At 37.4% G+C, this 20,420-nt stretch overlaps 1 protein-coding gene across 1 annotated transcript in view; it reads left to right on the top strand.

The window, feature by feature from the left end:
- Window positions 1–20,177, top strand: part of LOC309960347 (uncharacterized protein) — a gene marked incomplete at its 5' end in the record, with an annotated part of 83,512 nt that extends 63,335 nt beyond the window's left edge. The window contains 3 exons of the mRNA XM_082837057.1: window positions 418–590; window positions 2,299–2,435; window positions 20,063–20,177. Of these exons, the coding sequence (XP_082693183.1) occupies window positions 418–590; window positions 2,299–2,435; window positions 20,063–20,075 (323 nt within the window). The 3' untranslated portion in view covers window positions 20,076–20,177. The remainder of the gene's footprint in view (window positions 1–417; window positions 591–2,298; window positions 2,436–20,062) is intronic.
- Between the last annotated feature and the right edge of the window lie 243 nt (window positions 20,178–20,420).

The following is a 20,420-nucleotide window of genomic DNA, read 5'->3' as shown; positions in this document are numbered from 1 at the left end:
TTCATCTTTGTATCTCCAGCACCCACAACATACCCCTAGAATATAACATGAGCTTAATAAGTGTTTTTTTTAAATCTATGCTGATCTCTGCTAAAAGTCCATAAGATTTTGTACAATCAAAATATAACTTTTTACTATGAACGTTAAAGGATTATGAAACATTTCAGATATACAAAAAAGAAAAGTTAATTTTTGTTATTTCGTATTGAAATTGAAAACACTTTTAACCATAAACATTTATCCAGGCTTTGAGAACAAATTTTGCATTGTTGAAATAAAAAACAAATCTTAAGTTAAATGGCAAAGAAAGTATAATAGAGATACATTATTCTAAGACTACATTTTTGGAGGGTGAAGGATTCGTCTTTAAAAATTTAGGACTGTAACACTAAATTTTACCTTTTTAATTTTCTTTAGAGGCATATATTTCAAGGGCAGAAATTTTCAGAGGAAAGAAAGACAGTACTTTGGCAATTGTAAATTATACTCAAGCAATTAAGTGCAAGCCCATGGATGCTGATATATATTTCAGGAGGGGTGAGATGTACGAAATAGAAAACAAAGTACTGGCCATTGATGACTTTACTAAAGTAAGCTGTATCACATATAATTCTGCCATTTATATATTTTAGAGCATGATATTCTCATCCTAATATTACAGCAAATTGTTGAAATTCTTTCATATGTTATATAATCAAAATTAGTTTATTTTAGATTAGGCCCTAGAACATTCGTTACTGGGATTGATATTAACAGTATGTCAATGATTTTTTTGAATGGATGGATTTACATCTGATTCAGGTGTGGGAGCATTGAGGCAAGAGGCAACTTTGAGGGGGACTTGACTTTTCCAGCTCTCTTCTCTTGGACTATGAAGCAGTGAATAAAGAAACCTTTGAAGATTGCTTCTTTCTTTCAAACAATGGAGAAAATCATTTTCTGCTTCTTAACTCTTGAGACGTAGCTGATTCTCTTCTGCAGCAAACCTATCTGCTTTAAAAGAAAGCTGTGCTCACTGGCTCATTCATTCATTCATTCATTTACTCACAAATATTTATTGGCTAAGGCACTGTGTAGTGTAATGTAGTGGATAAATCTTGGTGAATAAAACAGACATGTTTCATGCTTACATGGAGCCTATAATTTAAAGGACAGATATTAAAGAAATAAATATATACACTAATATATAATTACAAATTGTGATGAATGCTATGATGGAAATAAAGATTATGGGAGGCAATTTATGTTTGGTTGGGGGATATCAGAGAATTCCCTTGAGGAAGTGAATTTTAGCTGAACTGTATTTTGAGGCTAGAATCAGGCAGATATTCCACTGATTGCGGCAGAATTGTAACCATGAACTCCTGACTTTAAATTATTAGTTCTTAGTACAATTGAGAATTTAGATGTTATTGAAATAATTTAGCTTTTCATGTTCCCAACTGCCCTGTTTCTTAATCTATGATGGTTAGCCACATACTTGACTTTTGCTTCAAGAGAATATTATAAGTTTTGGTAACTTCTTGTCTAGAAGTGACCACAAATCTCTTTTGAAGATATTAAAATTATTAAAATATCTTTTCTGATCATTTCCTTTATCTAGTAGCACCAATAGTTTAAAGATTGACTAATGCAGCAACTTGAGGTCAAACAAACTTCAGAATCTTTAGAGTTTCTTTTTTCCCTGTTTTAAAAATACTTCATAATCTTTGTGGTTCATTTTTCTCCCCACTATCAATAGGCAAGGAACTTCACAACTGAGTTTACAATGATTTAGTCTCGTTACTCTGTTGCCTTGTATGTCAATGTGAAATGAATGAACCATGCCAATACCAATTCATTTCTTTTCACCATTTTAGGAACTAAATTAATCCATATTTAATTTCATTGAATCGGCCTTGATGTGATCTAATATATATTGTCTTTAATTGGAATAAAATGCTATGATAGATCCAATATAACCCTACTCTAGCTGAACAATTACTTATGAGGTTTTATTAATAAAAATTTTAGTGGGCAGAAACCTTGGCTTCTTGTATGTGCTGGGTTTTGTTTTTGTTTTTTTTTAATAAAACCTCCACTTTCTAGAATTTGATGACAAATGGACTTCCTAAAGGCATGGTCTTCAAATGCAAATCTGAAAGTTCTGGCATCTTAAAGTAGTTTGTTTTTATGTAATCTGAAGTTAAAAACATGGTTTTAGTCCATTTAATTTGCTATAGGATTATATACTTCTCTTGTTTTTTTTTTTTCATTATGTGATATGTTTTTGTGCCTCCCCTCCACACCCCCGTGTAGTGTATCTTTTATGATCCCAGAAGAACAGATGCATTATTTAAACGTGGGATGTTCTACTATGAAAATGAAAACTGGATTGCAGCTGAAGAGGATTTTACAACCTTGTTAAATATAGATCCCCAAAATTCTCAAGCAAGGTGAGAATTATTTTAGATATGGTTTTTGAATGTTTTTTTTTGAAATACATTCTCAGGAAAGAAAATTTCTTGAAATACATCAGACAGCCCTTTAAAAGTAGTGAATCGATATTTAGTGCTACTAGTGAAGGAAAATCTTTACCTATACCCTAAGAGTAGTGGGTAGTTTAACTTAAATGGCATGAAATGATAATTTAGAATTGTTTCATTTGCATTTCCTGAATACTAGTTACATTATCAGTTTTTGAAGTATTGACCTATATTTTGTTTCTTTGGATTTCTTTTCATATACTTTGTATTCATTCAGTACAGAGAACTGTTCATATAGATTTCTGTGCTATCTTATTGTAACTGGGATATTAAACTTTGCTCTTCCAACCTTATTGTGCATAATACAGTTTCCATTTTGTTGCTTTTCTTTTCATCTAAGTTTTGTTTTGAAGAGGCTTAAAATGTGTATGTAGCCATACCTATTCATCTCTTCACTCACAGTTTTTGTTTAACATTAACATTTTTATAGAAAAATACAGCAAGCATCCAAAAAAAGTATACAAAGTACAAACATACAGCTTAATGACTTATCACAATGTAAATGCTCGTGTAACCATTATCAGGTCAAGAAACAACTTTACTAGCACCCTCTTGTGCCTTTGCCTTCCTGAGAAGGTAACCACTGTCCTGACTTGTATTTCTTTATAGTTTCAACACATAAGTATGTGTCCCTAAACATTCTTGGTTTAGTTTTGCCTGTTTTTTTTGAACTTTATATAAAGAGAATCATAAGGTAGTTTTCTTTCAATTCTAACTTATTTCATTGAATATTATATACTATTGCATGTGGCTGTAGTTTTCTCCTTTTAATTTTTGTATAGTATTCAGTTACATGAATATATTGCAGTTTACTTATCCATCCTGCTGTTGATGGACAGTTGAGTGTTTCTAATTTTTGATGATCACAAATACTGTTTCCTTCAACTTTCTTGTACATGACACACATATACTCATTTATGTTGGATGCACAAGTAGGAGTAGAACATATGGTACATAGGGTATGCAATTGTTCAGCTGTAGGGCCAAACTAATTTTACAAACTGGTTGTACTACCAGCAGTATATGCAGGCTCCACACCAGTACTGCGTACTATTATAACTTTCAAGTTGTAGCCATCCTAGTGGGTGTGTAGTATTATCTCATTTAGTTTGAATTTTCATTTTCTTCATTACCAACATGATTATTCATTTTCAAAATTTTCTTAACCATTTGGATTTTCTTTTTTGTCATTGATGACTTTTGGGTTGTTGGTCTTTTTTCTTATTGATTTGTATGAACTATTACATATTCTTGATATGGGCCCTTTGTTGGTTATATTTATAGCACATTTTTTTCCTCCTCCAGATTGTCACTGCACTCCTTAAATAATTGTCTTTTGGTAAACAAAGTTTTAAAATGAAACATAGTCTGATTTAGTAACGTTTTTCTTTAAGGTTAGTGCTTTTTTTGTACTATAAGTAAGTTTTTCCTACTTTTGTGTCATGTAGAATTGTCCTGTCTGATCTTCTAGAAGGTTTATTGTTTTGCTTTTAAAGTTAGATTTACAGTGCACCTAGAATCAATTTTTGTATATGATGTGAAGTAGGGAAACAAATTCCACTTTTTCTGCATGCATGTTCAATTTTCCAAGCAACCTTTAATAACAACCCTGTGCCTTTACCATCGCTTTGCAGTGTTAGCTTTGTAGGAAATGAAGATCCATGTATGGGTGGATCTATTTCTCAGTCTCATTTTCTATTTTGCGGGTCTTAAAAAAAATCTATCTTTGCACCAATACTATGCTGCCTTAAATACTATAGTTTCATAATAAGTCTTGAAATCCAGTAGAACAGTTCTTTTGATCTGTCAAAATTGTCAGAGCATTCCTTGGCTTTTTTGCATTTCCAAACACATTGAGTTGGGTTAAACTATATGAAAATTGACTTCTTTATATATCAAAATAGTAAAATTTCAAAATTTCATACGGTTTAACCGAACAGAATCAGCAGGTCAACTTCTGTGGCAATTCCTTTGTATTTTGATTGGGGTTGCAATGAATTATAGAGCAGTAGGGGGAAATTGACATCTTAACAATTTTTAGTCTTTTCATGTATGCATACGGTACATTCTGTTTCTTTAGGTCCTCATTCCTTTTGGTCAGTAATGTTTCATAGTTTGTGTAAAGAAGTCTTTTTCATATCTTTTTCTTTTTTAAAATTAATTAATTAATTATTTTTAAAAACATCTTTATTCGAGTATAATTGCTTTACAATGGTGTGTTAGTTTCTGCTTTATAACAAAGTGAATCAGCTATACATATACATATATCCCCATATCTCCTCCCTCTTGCATCTCCCTCCCTCTTACCCTCCCTATCCCACCCCTCTAGGTGGTCACAAAGCACTGAGCTGATCTCCCTGTGCTATGTGGCTGCTTCCCACTAGCTATCTATTTTATGTTTGGTAGTGTATATATGTCCATGCCACTCTCTCACTTTGTCCCAGCTTACCCTTCCCCTTCCCTGTGTCCTCAAGTCCATTCTCTAGTAGGTCTGCGTCTTTATTCCCATCCTGCCCCTAGGTTCTTCATAACCATTTTCTTTTTTTTTAGATTCCATATATATGTGTTAGCGTACGTTGTTTGTTTTTCTCTTTCTGACTTACTTCACTCTGTATGACAGACTCTAGGTCCATCCACCTCACTACAAATAAATCAATTTCGTTTCTTTTTATGGCTAAGTAATATTCCATTGTATATGTGCCACATCTTCTTTATCCATTCATCTGTTGGACACTTAGGTTGCTTCCATGTCCTGGCTATTGTAAATAGAGCTGCAATGAGCATTTTGGTACATGACTCTTTTTGCATTATGGTTCTCTCAGGGTATATGCCCAGTAGTGGGATTGCTGGGTCATATTACAGTTCTATTTTTAGTTTTTTAAGGAACCTCCATACTATTCAACATAGTGGCTGTATCAATTTACATTCCCACCAACAGCGCAAGAGGGTTCCCTTTTCTCCACACCCTCTCCAGCATTTATTGTTTGTAGATTTTTTGATGAGGGCCATTCTGACTGGTGTGATGTGATACTTCATTGTAGTTTTGAGTTGCATTTCTCTACTGATTAGTGATGTTGAGCATCCTTTCATGTGTTTGTTGGCAATCTATATATCTTCTTTGGAGAAATGTCTATTTAGGTCTGCTGCCCATGTTTGGATTGGGTTGTTTGTTTTTTGATATTGAGCTGCATGAGCTGCTTGTATATTTTGGAGATTAATCCTTTGTCAGTTGCTTTGTTTGCAAATATTTTCTCCCATTCTGAGGGTTGTCTTTTCATCTTGTTTATGATTTCCTTTGCTGTGCAAAAGCTTTTAAGTTTAATTAAGTCCCATTTGTTTGTTTTTGTTTTAATTTCCATTTCTCTAGGAGGTGGATCAAAAAGGATCTTGGTGTGATTTATGTCATAGAGTGTTCTGCCTATGTTTTCCTCCAAGAGTTTTATAGTGTTTGGCCTTACATTTAGGTCTTTAATCCATTTTGAGTTTACTTTTGTGTATGGTGTTAGGGAGTGTTCTAATTTCATGCTTTAACATGTAGCTGTCCAGCTTTCCCAGCACCACTTATTGAAGAGGCTGTCTTTTCTCCATTGTATATTTTTCCCTCCTTTATCAAAGATAAGTTCACCATAGATGCCTGGGTTTATCTCTGGGCTTTCTATCCTGTTCCATTAATCAATATTTCTCTTTTTGTGCCAGTACCATACTGTCTTGATTATTGTAGATTTGGAGTGTACTCGGAAGTCCAGGAGCCTGATTCCTCCAGCTCTGTTTTTCTTTCTCAAGATTGCTTTGGGTATTCAGGATCTTTTGTGTTTCCATACAAACTGTGAATTTTTTTGTGCTAGTTCTGTGAAAAATTTCATTGGTAGTCTGATAGGGATTGTATTGAATCTGTAGAATGCTTTGGGTAGTAGAGTCATTTTCACAATGTTGATTCTTCCAATCCAAGAATATGGTATATCTCTCCATCTGTTTGTATCATCTTTAATTTCTTTCATCAGTGTCTTATAATTTTCTGCATACAGGTCTTTTGTCTCCTTAGGTAGGTTTATATCTAGGTATTTTATTCTTTTTGTTGCAATGGTAAATGGGAGTGTTTCCATAATTTCTCTTTCAGATTTTTCATCATTAGTGTATAGGAATGCAAGAGATTTCTGTGCATTAATTTTGTATCCTGCTACTTTACCAAATTCATTGATTAGTTCTAGTAGTTTTCTGGTAGCATCTTTAGGATTCTCTATGTATAGTATCATGTCATCTGCAAACAGTGACAGTTTTATTTCTTCTTTTCTGATTTGGGTTCCTTTTATTTCTTTTTTGTCTCTGATTGCTGTGGCTAAAACTTCCAAAACTATGTTGAATAATAGTGGTGAGAGTGGACAACCTTGTCTTGTTCCTGATCTTAGTGGAAATGGTTTCAGTTTTTCACCATTGAGAACAATGTTGGCTGTGGGTTTGTCATATATGCCTTTATTATGTTGAGGAAAGTTCCCTCTATGCCTACTTTCTGGAGGGTTTTTATCATAAATGAGTGTTGAATTTTGTCAAAAGCTTTTTCTGCATCTATTGAGATTATCATATGGTTTTCATCCTGCAGTTCATTAATATAGTGCATCACATTTATTGATTTGGATATATTGAAGAATCCTTGCATTCCTGGGATAAACCCACTTGAACCTGATGTATGATCCTTTTTATTTGCTGCTGGATTCTGTCTGCTAGTATTTTGTTGAGGATTTTTTCATCTATGTTCATCAGTGATATTGGCCTGTAGTTTTCTTTCTTTGTGACATCTTTGTCTGGTTTTGGTATCAGGGTGTTGGTGGCCTCTTAGAATGAGTTTGGGAGTGTTTCTCCCTCTGCTATATTATGGAAGGTTTGAGAAGGATAGGTGTTAGCTCTTCTCTAAATGTTTGATAGAATTTGCCTGTGAAGCCATCTGGTCCTGGGCTTTTGTTTGTTGGAAGATTTTTAATCACAACTTCAATTTCAGTGCTGTAATGGGTCTCTTTATATTTTCTATTTCTTCCTGGTTCAGTCTTGGAAGGTTGTACTTTTCTAAGAATTTGTCCATTTCTTCCACATTGTCCATTTTATTGGCATATAGTCACTTATGGTAATCTCTCATGATCCTTTGTATTTCTGCAGTGTGATGTTCTCCTTTTGCATTTATCATTCTGTTGATCTGAGTCTTCTCCCTTTGTTTCTTTTTTTTAAAAAAATCTATTTATTTATTTATTTTTGGCTGCATTTGTTTTCATTGCTGCACGTGGGCTTCTCACTGTGGTGGCTTCTCTTCTGGCGGAGCATGGGCTCTAGGCGTTCAGGCTTCAGTAGTTGTGGCACATAGGCTTAGCTGCTCTGTGGCATGTGGGAACCTCCCGGACTAAGGATCGAGCCCGTGTCCCCTGCATTGGCAGGCGGATTCTTAACCAATGCGCCACCAGGGAAGCCCCTCCCTTTGTTTCTTGATGAGTCCGGCTAATGGCTTATCAATTTTGTTTACCTTCTCAAAGTACCAGCTTTTAGGTTTATTGATCTTTGCTATCATTTCCTTCATCTTTTTCATTTATTTCTGATCTGAACTTTATGATTTCTTTCCTTCAGCTAACTATGTTTTTTTTTTATTGTTGTTGTTCTTCTTTCTCTAATTGCTTTAGGTGTAAGAATAGTTGTTTATTTGAGATTTTTCTTGTTTCTTGAGGCAGGATTGTATTGCTATAAACTTCACTCTTAGAACTGCTTTTGCTGCATCCCATAGGTTTTGGGCCATCGCGTTTTCATTGTCATTTGTTTCTAGGTATTTTTTGATTTCCTCTTTGATTTCTTCAGTGATCTCTTGGTTATTTAGTAGTGTATTGTTTACCCTCCATGTATTTGTATTTTTTACAGATTTTTTTTCCTGAAATTGATATCTAGTCTCATAGCGTTGTGGTCAGAAAAGACACTTGATACGTTTTTAGTTTTATTAAATTTACCAAGGCTAGATTTGTGACTCAAGATATGATCTGTCCTGGAGAATGTTCCATGAGAACTTGAGAAGAAAGTGTATTCTGTTCTTTTTGGATGGAATGTCCTATAAATATCAATTAAGTCCATCTTGTTTAATGTGTCATTTAAAGCTTGTGTTTCCTTATTCATTTTCATTTTGGTTGATCTGTCCATTGGTGAAAGTGGAGTGTTAAAGTCCCCTGCTATGATTGTGTTACTGTCGATTTTCCCTTTTATGGCTGTTAGCATTTGCCTTATGTATTGAGGTGCTCCTATGTTGGGTGCATAAAGATTTACAATTTTTATATCTTCTTCTTCGATTGATCCCTTGATCATTATGTAGTGTCCTTCTCTGTCTCTTGTAATTGTCTTTATTTCAAAGTCTATTTTGTCTGCTATGAGAATTGCTTCTCCAGCTTTCTTTTGATTTCCAGTTGCATGGAGTATGTTTTTCCATCCCCTCACTTTCGGTCTGTATGTGTCCCTATGTCTGAAGTTGGTCTCTTGTAGACAGCATACATAAAGGTCTTGTTTTTGTATCCATTCAGCCAGTCTATGTCTTTTAGTTGGAGCATTTAATCCATTTACATTTAAGTTAATTATCGATATGTATGTCCCTATTACCATTTTCTTAATTGTTTTGGGTTTGTTATTGTAGGTCTTTTCCTTCTCTTGCGCTTCCTGCCTAGAGAAGTTCCTTTAGCATTTGTTGTTAAGCTGGTTTGGTGGTGCTGAATTCTCTTAGCTTTTGCTTGTCTGTAAAGGTTTTAATTGCTCCATCAAATCTGAATGAGATCCTTGCTGGGTAGAGTAATCTTGGTTGTAGGTTTTTCCCCTTCACCACTTTAAATATGTCCCACCACTCCCTTCTGGCTTGCAGAGTGTCTGCAGAAAGATCAGCTGTTAATCGTATGGAGATTCCCTTGTATGGTATTTGTTGCTTTTCCCTTGCTGATTTTAATATTTTTTCTTTGTATTTAATTTTTGATAGTTTGATTAATATGTGTCTTGGCATGTTTCTCCTTGGATTTATCCTGTATGGGACTCTCTGCCCTTTCTGGACTTGATTGGCTATTTCCTTTCCCATATTAGGGAAGTGTTCAAGTATAATTTCTTCAAATATTTCCTCAGTCTCTTTCTTTTCCTTTCTTCTTCTGGGACCCCTATAATTTGAATGTTGGTGCGTTTAATGTTGTCCCAGAAGTCTGTGAGACTGTCCTCAATTATTTTCATTCTTTTTTCTTTATTTTACTCTGTGGTAGTTATTTCCACTATTTTATCTTCCAGGTCAGTTATGCGTTCTTCTGCCTCAGTTATTCTGCTACTGATTCCATCTAGAGAATTTTTAATTTCATTTATTGTGTTGTTCATCATTGTTTCTTTGCTCTTTAGTTCTTCTAGATCCTTGTTAAACGTTTCTTTTATTTTCTCCATTCTATTTCCAGGATTTTGGATAATCTTTACTATCACTACTCTGAATTGTTTTTCAGGTAGACTGCCTATTTCCTCTTCATTTGTTTGGTTTGTTGGGTTTTTACCTTGCTCCTTCATCTGCTGTGTATTTCTCTGTCTTCTCATTTTGCTTGACTTGCTGTGTTTGGGGTCTCCTTTTCACAGGCTGCATGTTAGTAATTCCCGTTGTTTTTGGTGTCTGCCCCCAGTGGGTAAGGTTGGTTCAGTGGGTTGTGTGGGTTTCCTCTTGGAGGGGACTGGTGCCTGTGTTCTGGTGGATGAGGCTGGATCTAGTCTTTCTCGTGTGCAGGACTGCCTCCTGTGGTCTCTTTTGGAGTGTCTGTGCCCCTAGTATGATTTTACACAGCCTCTCTGCAAATGGGTGGTTTGTCTTCCTGTCTTGCAAGTTGTTTGCTGTGGGTTCTCCAGCACTGTATCTTGCTGGTTGTTGAGTGGAGCTGCATCTTAGTGTTGTGACGGAGATTTCTGGGAGAGCTCTTGCGGATCAATATTACATGGAGCCAGGAGGGCTCTGGTGGTCCAATGTTCTGAACTCAGCTCTCCCACCTCAGAAGCTCAGACCTGACACCCGGCCAGAGCACCAAGACCCTGTCAGCCACACAGCTCAGAAGAAAGGGAGAAGAAAATAAATAAATGAATAAATAAAATAAAAAAATTTAAAATATTAGAATAAAAAATTTTAAAGGTAATAAAAAAAGAAGAGAGCAACCAAACCAATAAACAAATCCAACAATGATAAAAAGATCTAAAATTTAAACTGATATAAACTTATATATCAGAAACTAGTCAGTCACATATAGCAAACCTCAAGTCCACAGTTGCTCCCAAAGTCCACCACCTCAATGTTGGGAGGATTTGTTGTCTATTCAGTTATTTCACAGGTGCAGGTACATCAAGTTGATTGTGGAGATTTAATCCGCTGCTCCTGAGGCTGCACGGAGAAAATTTTCCTTTCTCTTCTTTGTTTGCACAGCTCCTGGGGTTCAGCTTTGGATTTGGCCCTGCCCCTGCATGTAGGTTGCCCTCTGACGTCTTCTCTTCACCCAGACAGGAGGGGGTTAAAGGAGCAGCTGACTAGGAGGCTCTGTCTCACTCAGGCTGTGGGGAGGGAGGGGTACAGAATGCAGGGTGAGGCTGCAGCTACAGAGGCTGGCCTGACATTGCAACAGCCTGAGGCGTGGTGTGTGTTCTCCCAGGGAAATTGTCCCCGGACGCTGGCAGTGACGGGCTGCACAGGCTCCCGGAAGGAGAGGTGTGGATAGTGACCTGTGCTTACACACAGGCTTCTTGGTGGCTGCAGCAGCAGCCTTAGCGTTTCATGCCTGTCTCTGGTGTCTGCGCTGAAAGCTGCGGCTCACGCCTGTCTCTGAAGCTCGTTTAGGGGATGCTCTGAATCCCCAGTCCTTGCGCACCCTGAAACAATTGTCTCTTGCTTCTTAGGCATTTCCAGACTTTCTCCCAGATTCTCTCCCAGCTAGCTGTGGTGCATTAGCCCCCTTCAGGCTGTGTTCACGCAGCCAACCCCAGTCCTCTCCCTGGGATCTGCCCTCTGACGCCCGAGCCTCAGCTCCCAGCCCTCACCCATCCCAGCAGGTGAGCAGACAAGCCTCTCAGGCTGGTGACTGCTGGTCGGCCCCAATCCTCTGTGCGGGAATCTCTCTGCTTTGCCATCTGCACCCCTGTTGCTGTGCTCTCCTCTGCGGCTCCGAAGCTTCCCCCCTGCGCACACCCTGTCTCCGCCCGCGAAGGGGCTTCCTAGTGTGTGGAACCTTCTCCTCCTTCACAGCTCCCTCCGAGAGGTGTGGGTCCCATCCCTATTCTTTTGTCTCTGTTTTTTCTTATTTCTTTTGCCCTACGCAGGTACGTAGGGATTTTCTTGCCTTTTGGAAGTCTGAGGTCTTCTGCCAGTAGGTGTTCTGTAGGAGTTGTTCCACATGTAGATGTATTTTTGATGTATTTGTGGGGAGGAAGGTCATCTCTATGTCTTACTCCTCTGCCATCTTGAAGGTCCTCTCTTGTCATTTATTTTCTTTTAGCACTTTGAACATATTGCAATGCAGTGTCATATAGATTCCTTTTTTTTTTTAAGTGAAAAAATCAGTGGTTAGTCAATGCCTTTGAAAGTAATGTGTCGTTTTCCTTTGGTTGCTTTTAAACTTTTCTCATTGTCTTTGTTTTTAAAATTTTTATTTATTTATTTATGGCTGTGTTGGGTCTTCATTGCAGTGCGAGGGCTTTTCTCTAGTTGCGGCAATCGGGGGCTACTCTTCGTTGATGTGCATGGGCTTCTCATTGCGGTGGCTTCTCTTGTTGTGCAGCACAGGCTCTAGGAGTGTGGGCTTCAGTAGTTGTGGCATGCGGGCTCAGTAGTTGTGGCTCACAGGCTCCTGAGCGCAGGCTCAGTAGTCGTGGCACACGGGCCTAGTTGCGCTGTGGCATGTGGGATCTTCCCTGACCAGGGCTCGAACCTGTGTTCCCTGCATTGGCAGGCAGATTCTTAACCACTGTGCCACCAGGGAAGCCCTTCTTGTCCTTGGATTTCAGCAGTTTTGGTATATTGTGCCTAAGAGTGGTTTTCTTTTTACTTATTGTGTTTATGATTCATAGACTATTCAGTGAGTCATGATCTTTCTGGCCGTGATTTTGAATGAGAAATCAGCTGTTCATCTATTGAGTATTCCAAGTACATGATGAGTTGCTTCTCTCATACTGCTTTCAAGATTCTTTCTTTGTCTGTGGCTTTCACCAGGTTGATTATAAGGTGCCTCTACATTTCTTCGAATTTATGGAATCATTGAGCTTCTTGGTTGTATAGACTCATTTCTTTCATCAAATTTGGGAAGCTTTCAACCATTACTTTTTCAAATGTCATTTCTGCTCCTTTACTATCTCCTTTCCTTTTGTGACTTGCAATGTATGCATATGTTGGTATGCTTGATGGTGTTCCAGAGGCTCCTTAGCCTTTTTTTTTTTCCACTCTGTTTTTCTTTCTGCTTCTCAGGCTGGATACTCTGAATTGACCTTACTTCAAGTTTCCTGAATTTTTCTTTTGCCTTCTCAAATCTGTTGTTGAAACCTAGTGAATTTTCATTCGTTTTTGTAGTTTTCAACTCCAGAATTTCTATTTGGTTCCTTTTTTTCAATAATTTATCTATCTATCAACCTAGTTCTACCTATCAGTATCTTTATTGATACTCTCTATGTGTTGAGACATCATTCTCCTAGTTTTCTTTAGTTCTTTATGGTTTCTTTTAGCTATATGAACATATTTAAGATAGTTTTGTGGGTTGTTTTGTTTTGTTCTGTTTTTGTTTTTGGCTGGGCCAAATGGCTTGCAGGATGTTAGTTCCCTGACCAGGGATCGAACCTGCGCCCTGGCAGTGAAAGCGCCGAGTCCTAACCACTGGACCGCCATGGGTTTCCCAAAGATAGTTTATTTGAAGTTTCTAAGTTGATTTTAAGACAGTTGATTTTAAGTCTTTGTCCAATGTCTGGGCTTCCTCAAGGATGGTTTCTATTTTTTTCTTTTTATCCTGTGAATGGGCCATATTTTCTTCTTCCTTTGCATTACTTGTAATTGTTTGTTGAAAAGTAGTCACTTTGAATATTATTATGTGGCACCTTTGGATATCATATTCACCTCCTCCTCTTTAAGTGTTTTTTGTTGCTGCTTCTTGTCGTTCGTGTAGTTTGTTTAGTGACTTTTCTGAACAGATTTTGTAAGTCTGTATTCTTTGTCATGTGTGGCCACTGAAGTCTGTGTTCTGTTATCTTGGAGGTTAGCTAGTGATTTGACTGAGATTCCAACGAAACCAACCAATGAAACAAACAAAAAAACTCTCTCAGTCTTTGCAGATTGACTCTCTTTTGGGGCACTCCCTGAATGCTTATCCAGACAACTTCAATGCCTTGGCTTTCATGTCCTACGTGCACAGAGCCTGAATTAACCAGAGGTGAAAGCTAAGGGTCTTCGTAGGTCTTTTCTGTGCATGCTTTCAGCCTTGGGTTTGCATGTGGCCTTTTAGATTCCCTAAAATATGCGGAAACTTTCTAAAGCCCTCATCCCCCTGGTATCTCCTTCTCCACCTTCTTTCTTACAAGGGTTTTTGGTTTGACTATTGCCTGCCCCAGCTGTTATCCCTTGCCCCAAGTGGCAGCAGCTAATACATTTGCCTTTAAATGACTTTGATAAATACCATCCAGGAAGTCACATCAGCCCTGGGAAAGCTCTAAGGCAGTCAAAACAAAGGGAAACATTTGAGCCAGTCTTTCAGTGATCCACCAGACAGGTCAAAACTACACAGCTACAGTTCTTTGAGAATAAGATTTGTATTGTTCCATCTGGTACTAGTAACCTGCATCAGGAATGCAGGTTGTTTTCTTCAAGGCCACCATGTGTCTGGGAAGTTGGGGAGGGAAATAGGGTGAGTTAGAACACCACAGAGCTCTCTTACCAAAATTCTGCAGCTTTTCCTTCTTTATTAAGTATTACCCTGGTGATTCTAAGTTTTTAATTAGATTCTTAATTCTTTAATTGCTTCTGACAGTGTTTGCCCGCTTATTCATTGCTTTTGTGGAAAGGTGGAGTTTCGGAGTTCCCTGTTCTACCTCTTTTGCTCTACTCTAATTTCCCAACTCATTTTATCATTGTATCAACTTTAACTTAACAATAATGTTGGTGATAATAAGAATCTTCATCTTTTGAACTTAATGAAAATGCCTTTGACTTTTACCAAGAAACATCACAGTTGTAATTTTTGAGCCATTTATTCTTTAATTATTTCAAGGGAGTATCTCTTTATTCCTGTTTAAATTTTTTTCCTATGATCTATGTATAAGAATTTCATGGTAATAGGCTTTCTAATTTTGAAGGATAAATGCCTCTTGGCCGTCATATATTTTTAGATAGAATATTATTAAACAATACTGAATTTGCTTTGTCTTCACTTTCTTCAAGAGTTTTTCATCTATATTCATAGTAAGATTGTTCACTAATTTCATAGTCAGATTTTGATTTCAGGATTTGGCTACTTTCTCAAAATGAATTAAGTCTTTCATCTTTTTCTTTTCTTAGAAACATGTCTTTAGAATTGGATAATTTTTGTTCTTTGAAAGTTTGAAATAACTTACTTCTAGAATTATCTCAGCTTGCAGCCATTTGAAGAGAGGGCAAACTTTTTTGAAGCTCTTTAAAAATTCATCCCTAGTTATTGTTCTATTCTGGTTGTCTACTTCTTGACTTAAAGGGGGATTACTTGCAGGAAGGCATCAGATTAGTTGGAGAAGAACAGAAGGTTAATTCAAGGTGTTATAATGTGGTGTTATCTTATGGGAGGCCTTATATGCCTTTTTAAGAGAATTCAGCCTTATCCCATTGTCAATAGGGGGCTGTTGAAAGTTTTTGAGAAAAGTGATCTTTATTAGCTGATGATCAGATCTCATCACGCTAGAGATAAGAATGGAATAAAGTAGTAGCCCAGATGTGATCTGATGAGGGTCTTCAGTATTGAGGCGGTAGAAATGAAAGAAGGAATGGACGCAGAAGTCAGTGTGTTTGAGGAATTGACATGACTTAATGGAATCCTACAAAAAATATTAGTAATGCTTTATTCTGTAGGATTTTAAGTTCAGAATCATATATATACTTAGAAATAATTAGTAATAGTCTTTAGCAATCAGAAATTATTAAAAATAAATGTAAGATTCTTATATTCATTAGAAACTACATAAGACATTTCTTATATGTGGGGTAAAAAAATATTTTGTTCCACGATAAAATATCCTAAGTCTTAGGATGCTTAGTGCTTTTGAAAGACATCTGTTACTTGCTGTACTCTTTTTTCCAAATTACCATTGTTTTCATACTATAACCTTCTTGAACATCTATTTTCCTCCCCCTGGATTTAACTTCTTTAGAGCAGGCAACCTACTAGCTTTCTTCCTGTTTTTCCTTAATTGTCTTTTTAATTTTAGCTGTAAAGACTGATTTGTTTTACATTATTAAGTGATCAAAGATGAGATTTTCAGAGTTGATATAGGTCAATGAAAATTTCGAAATTGAAGTCAGAAGTTAATGGAGATAGAATTCAACTCATAAAACTGATACAATAGCTTTTACCCTTGCAGATAGAGCTGCCTCCCATTTTTGGGGGTGTATCTTCAGTGTATCTTGGGTGCCTCATTTATTTTATTGACACACCTCTCTGATAAATGTAAGAAATATAATATAATTATTAAGCATATATATAATTAATATATAATATTATCAACAAGCATAAAGTATTTTATTATATATTTATATATTTATTTATACATATAATAATAAAGTATTTTATTATATATTTACATATTTATTTATAAATTGTCCATATCCTTTTTGCTATTAACATTATGACTAAACTTTCCTGGGAAGCAAAGAGAAATAATCACAAGTTGTTATTCAAATATAAAAGTAGTTGTATAAGTTTGCCCAAAAGAGAAAATTTATATTTTGCAGTACATGTTAAAATGAATTTTTTACTTTTTCTAGGACATACCGAGGGAGAGTATATTTTAAACAGCACTTTTATAAGCAAGCAACTCAAGATCTTTCTACTGCAATTCACTTAGATCCTAATAACTGGTTAGCATTGTATTACAGAGCCTGCTTATTTAGGAAGAGTAACCCTCTTAGAGCACTGCAGGATTATAGTGTTTCAGGTACTTCACCCTTAATGGCAAATACATGGGAATTTAATCTGAGGTTCAGCAGCTCACTTTCATGGAGTAGAATACTAATGTGGGATGACTAATGTAATATGTATATTGTTATACATTTATATATATATATATATACTTGTATATATTTATATAGCATATATATTTATTTATACTTAAAGCTACAATAATTTAGCTAAAAGTGTTTCTAATATTCCCTTTTAGTGTGTATGAGTGTGTGTGTGTTTACGTGTGTACAACTGTGACAGAGAGAACATCATATCAAAGAAATCTCTTTCTATATATGAAGTTCTTCGGCTATTTATGGAAATCCAGGCCATTTCTTTTTTTTTTTTTTTTTTTGCGGTACGCGGGCCCCTCACCGCTGTGGCCTCTCCCGTTGCGGAGCACAGGCTCCGGACGCGCAGGCCCAGCGGCCACGGCTCACAGGCCCAGCTGCTCCGCGGCACGTGGGATCCTCCCGGACCGGGGCACGAACCCACTCCCCCTGCATCGGCAGGCGGACCCCCAACCACTGCGCCACCAGGGAAGCCCCAGGCCTATTTCTTAGTCGTCTTGATAAAATGGTAGTGATTTTTCCTAGTGGGCTGTGTCCTACTCCATAGACCCAGCCCATGGATTAGTCAAATTCAGAGTTTTGTAACCCTTAGACTAAAAATGGGCTTTGAGAATCCTCAGTAAGAGGATGCAGCAGCTAAAAGTGGCCATTTCCTCTTTACCCTGTACCAGTGCATTCTTGGTATATGAATATGTCCACAATTCTGGGCATAGAATAAGTGCTCAGTAAACAGTGTCCAGCTGAATAAATTAGCCCATCCTGACTGGCAAATTCTAGCCAGAGTCCAACACTCCAAACATGGCTGTGTTCACCTGGGTGCAAAGTGCTAGAATCCCAACATCCTAGATGAGGCAGAATCTAGAGATTAAGGAGACCACTAGACTCTTAGGAAGAGAATACATAGCTCCTCAGGGGAGGCAATCTAAGATGATTGTTTCTCCTTTTTTTTCCTTTGGCAGTGCTTTGCATCTTGCGGGATTTCAGTTCCCTGACCAGGGATTGAACCCGGGCCATAACAGTGAAAGTGCCGAATCCTAACCGCTAGACCACCAGGGAACTCCAAAAGATGATTGTTTCTTGATATCTCTAAATCCATTTGCCTTCTGAGGTCACCCTTCCCATGAATATTCAAATAAAATAACTCAAAGCCCATCCTATGTGCTGAGAGGAGTCTAGTGCCCTCCCTTCTATTTCCAAGGATTCCTAGAAGAGAGAACTGAGGATTCCTGTTCAATTCTCTTGGAATCTTTGTACCTAATTTCTGCTGTCTGATTGAGTCTCCATTTTTGTTCACCCGTTCACTGCTCACGGCTACCATCTGTTACTAAATGTTTTAGGGTTCAGAGGATAAAGTTAGCACAGATAATTTAAATTTGAAGGTTAAACACCCTTATTTCTGTAAGTTTATCTTTTATTGGTCTCTGTCAGCCCTGTCCATCTGCCATCTGGCGAAACCCCTTTCTTCCTGGTCTTCCTAAGAGCTGCTTTCTCGTATTTCCCTCTTCTCCAAGTTTTGGGCTTTTCACCTGCTCTTTTCTAGGCTATCACAATAATACAGATCCTTGTTATTTAATTATTCAGAGCAGACCAGCTTTATTTTAGCCTCAATCTTTTCCTATAGGATAGCCTAAGGAGTTTTATCTTTCACAATCAAAAAGGACCCTCAATATATTTTTCTAAGCTAATAATAATATCTTACATTCATTAGGCATTTCACTACTTGCCAAGCACTATTCTAAATGCTATATATGGAGAGTCTCAATTACTCTTCAGAATAATGCTATGAGGTAGGTACTATTATCATCCCCATTTTACTGATGAGAAAACCGAAGCACAGAGAGGATAAGTAATTCTAATATTTTTGTTTCCTCAAGAAGAATGTTTCTCATATGGACACCAAGGGGGGGGAAAGCGGCGGGATGGTGGTGGTGATGGTGTGAAGAATTGGGCGACTGGGATTGACATGTATACACTGATGTGTATAAAACTGATGACTAATAAGAACCTGCTGTATAAAAAAATAAATTCAAAAATTAAAAAAAATAAATTAAAAAAAAAGAAAAAAAAAAAAAGAAGAGGGTGGCGCAGTGTTTGAGAGTCCGCCTGCCGATGCAGGGGACACGGGTTCGTGCCCCGGTCCGGGAAGATCCCACATGCCGCAGAGCGGCTGGGCTCGTGAGCCACAGCCGCTGAGCCTGCGCGTCCGGAGCCTGTGCTCCGCAACGGGAGAGGCCACAACAGTGAGAGGCCTGCGTAACGCAAAAAAAAAAAAAAAAAAGAAGAATGTTTCTATTTTTCTAAAGCAACCAACTAACCAACTGCAGCTATTTTTCTCCTTGCTAGACGGTCATACTGTGAACTGAGCAGTCAAATGGCCTTCAAGTGATTGCTTAATCTGTATGATCACTGCTTACACTAGGAATACGTCCCCAAATCTAGTATTGTGCATATTTGTGTCCCAGGCTGTGAACATTATGTACATTGTTTGCAGAACTTTCCCTTTTTAGCTTGAGAAGCTTGGGCGATGTGGATGAAATGTAAAAATCTCATCTACTTCACTGCATGTTTTTGAAAGTTGAGGGGGAATCAGTAAGTGAGGAGACACGAGATAACCTCTAGACTGCTAGACTGGTCACTGATGAGAGCCACATGCCTGGAGTCCTGAGAGGAGGTTATTTTTGCCCCATGCTTCTGTTCTTTGGGATACGCATAGTCAAGTTGCCTGCGTTAACTCCAAGGTCTGCTTGCAATTGGAGTAGGCTCTTTGAGCTGTCCCTCCTGGTTTATGTGTATAAGCCTGACCTCTTCTGTCTGCCCCAGTCTGGGTTTGTACCAGGACCTGTTCTTGGGCCAGTAATGATGCCTTCCTACCTTCCAAATAATAACAAGCCATCAAGGGCAATGGCACCTTTCTGACTGCAATCCACTGCAGGGGATCAGAGGTTAGATTCTAGGCCCATCTTTGCCATTGATTTGCATGGTCACTGTACCTGGCCCCTTTGGACCTTAATCTCTTCATCTGTAAAGTGAGTGGACTATCATAGATTAATACCAGGATTTCTTCCAGCTCTAATGAGTTTGTGAACCATAACAGTCACATTGTTCCTTATAAACAAATACACGTTTTTATGTGAGTACTGTGTTTTACTCACCAAATAAGTACACTCATGACAGATATGTTTTATTTTATGTAATGTTAAAAAAAATAAGAATAAGCAGTAGGAAGGGGCATAGGCTAAAATGTAACTCGGATATGTTTGTTCAGAACCTGAATACAATATATCCCTTTATTCTTAAGCTCTCATAAATGACGGCTGTGAGAATCTTAGCTGCTTCCTGCATCGTGGCGCACTCTACACGGATCTAAAGCTTTGGTTGCTGGCAGTTTGTGACTTTGAAGCTGTTATTTCTCTAGAAAGGTATGTTTTCCCTTTGATTCTTATTGATTTCACTTTTATATAAAATCAGGAAAACACCAAGGTGGAAGAAAAAGCTTTCTCCCCTCATCATTAATAACCTTGTAAAAATGAGACAATTATGAAGCCATCCTAGAATTAGAATACTACCTCTGAAAATAAGCTTACTTCTAAAATAAGAACTGTTCTCGATATCTGTTTGCCTCAGATGCTTCTGCAAACTTTAGAGATTGAATGGGT

Source organism: Leucopleurus acutus (assembly GCF_964270905.1).
Source record: "Leucopleurus acutus genome assembly, chromosome: 1".
NCBI classification, from domain to species: Eukaryota; Metazoa; Chordata; class Mammalia; order Artiodactyla; family Delphinidae; genus Leucopleurus; species Leucopleurus acutus.
This window is presented reverse-complemented; position numbering and strand designations above follow the sequence as displayed.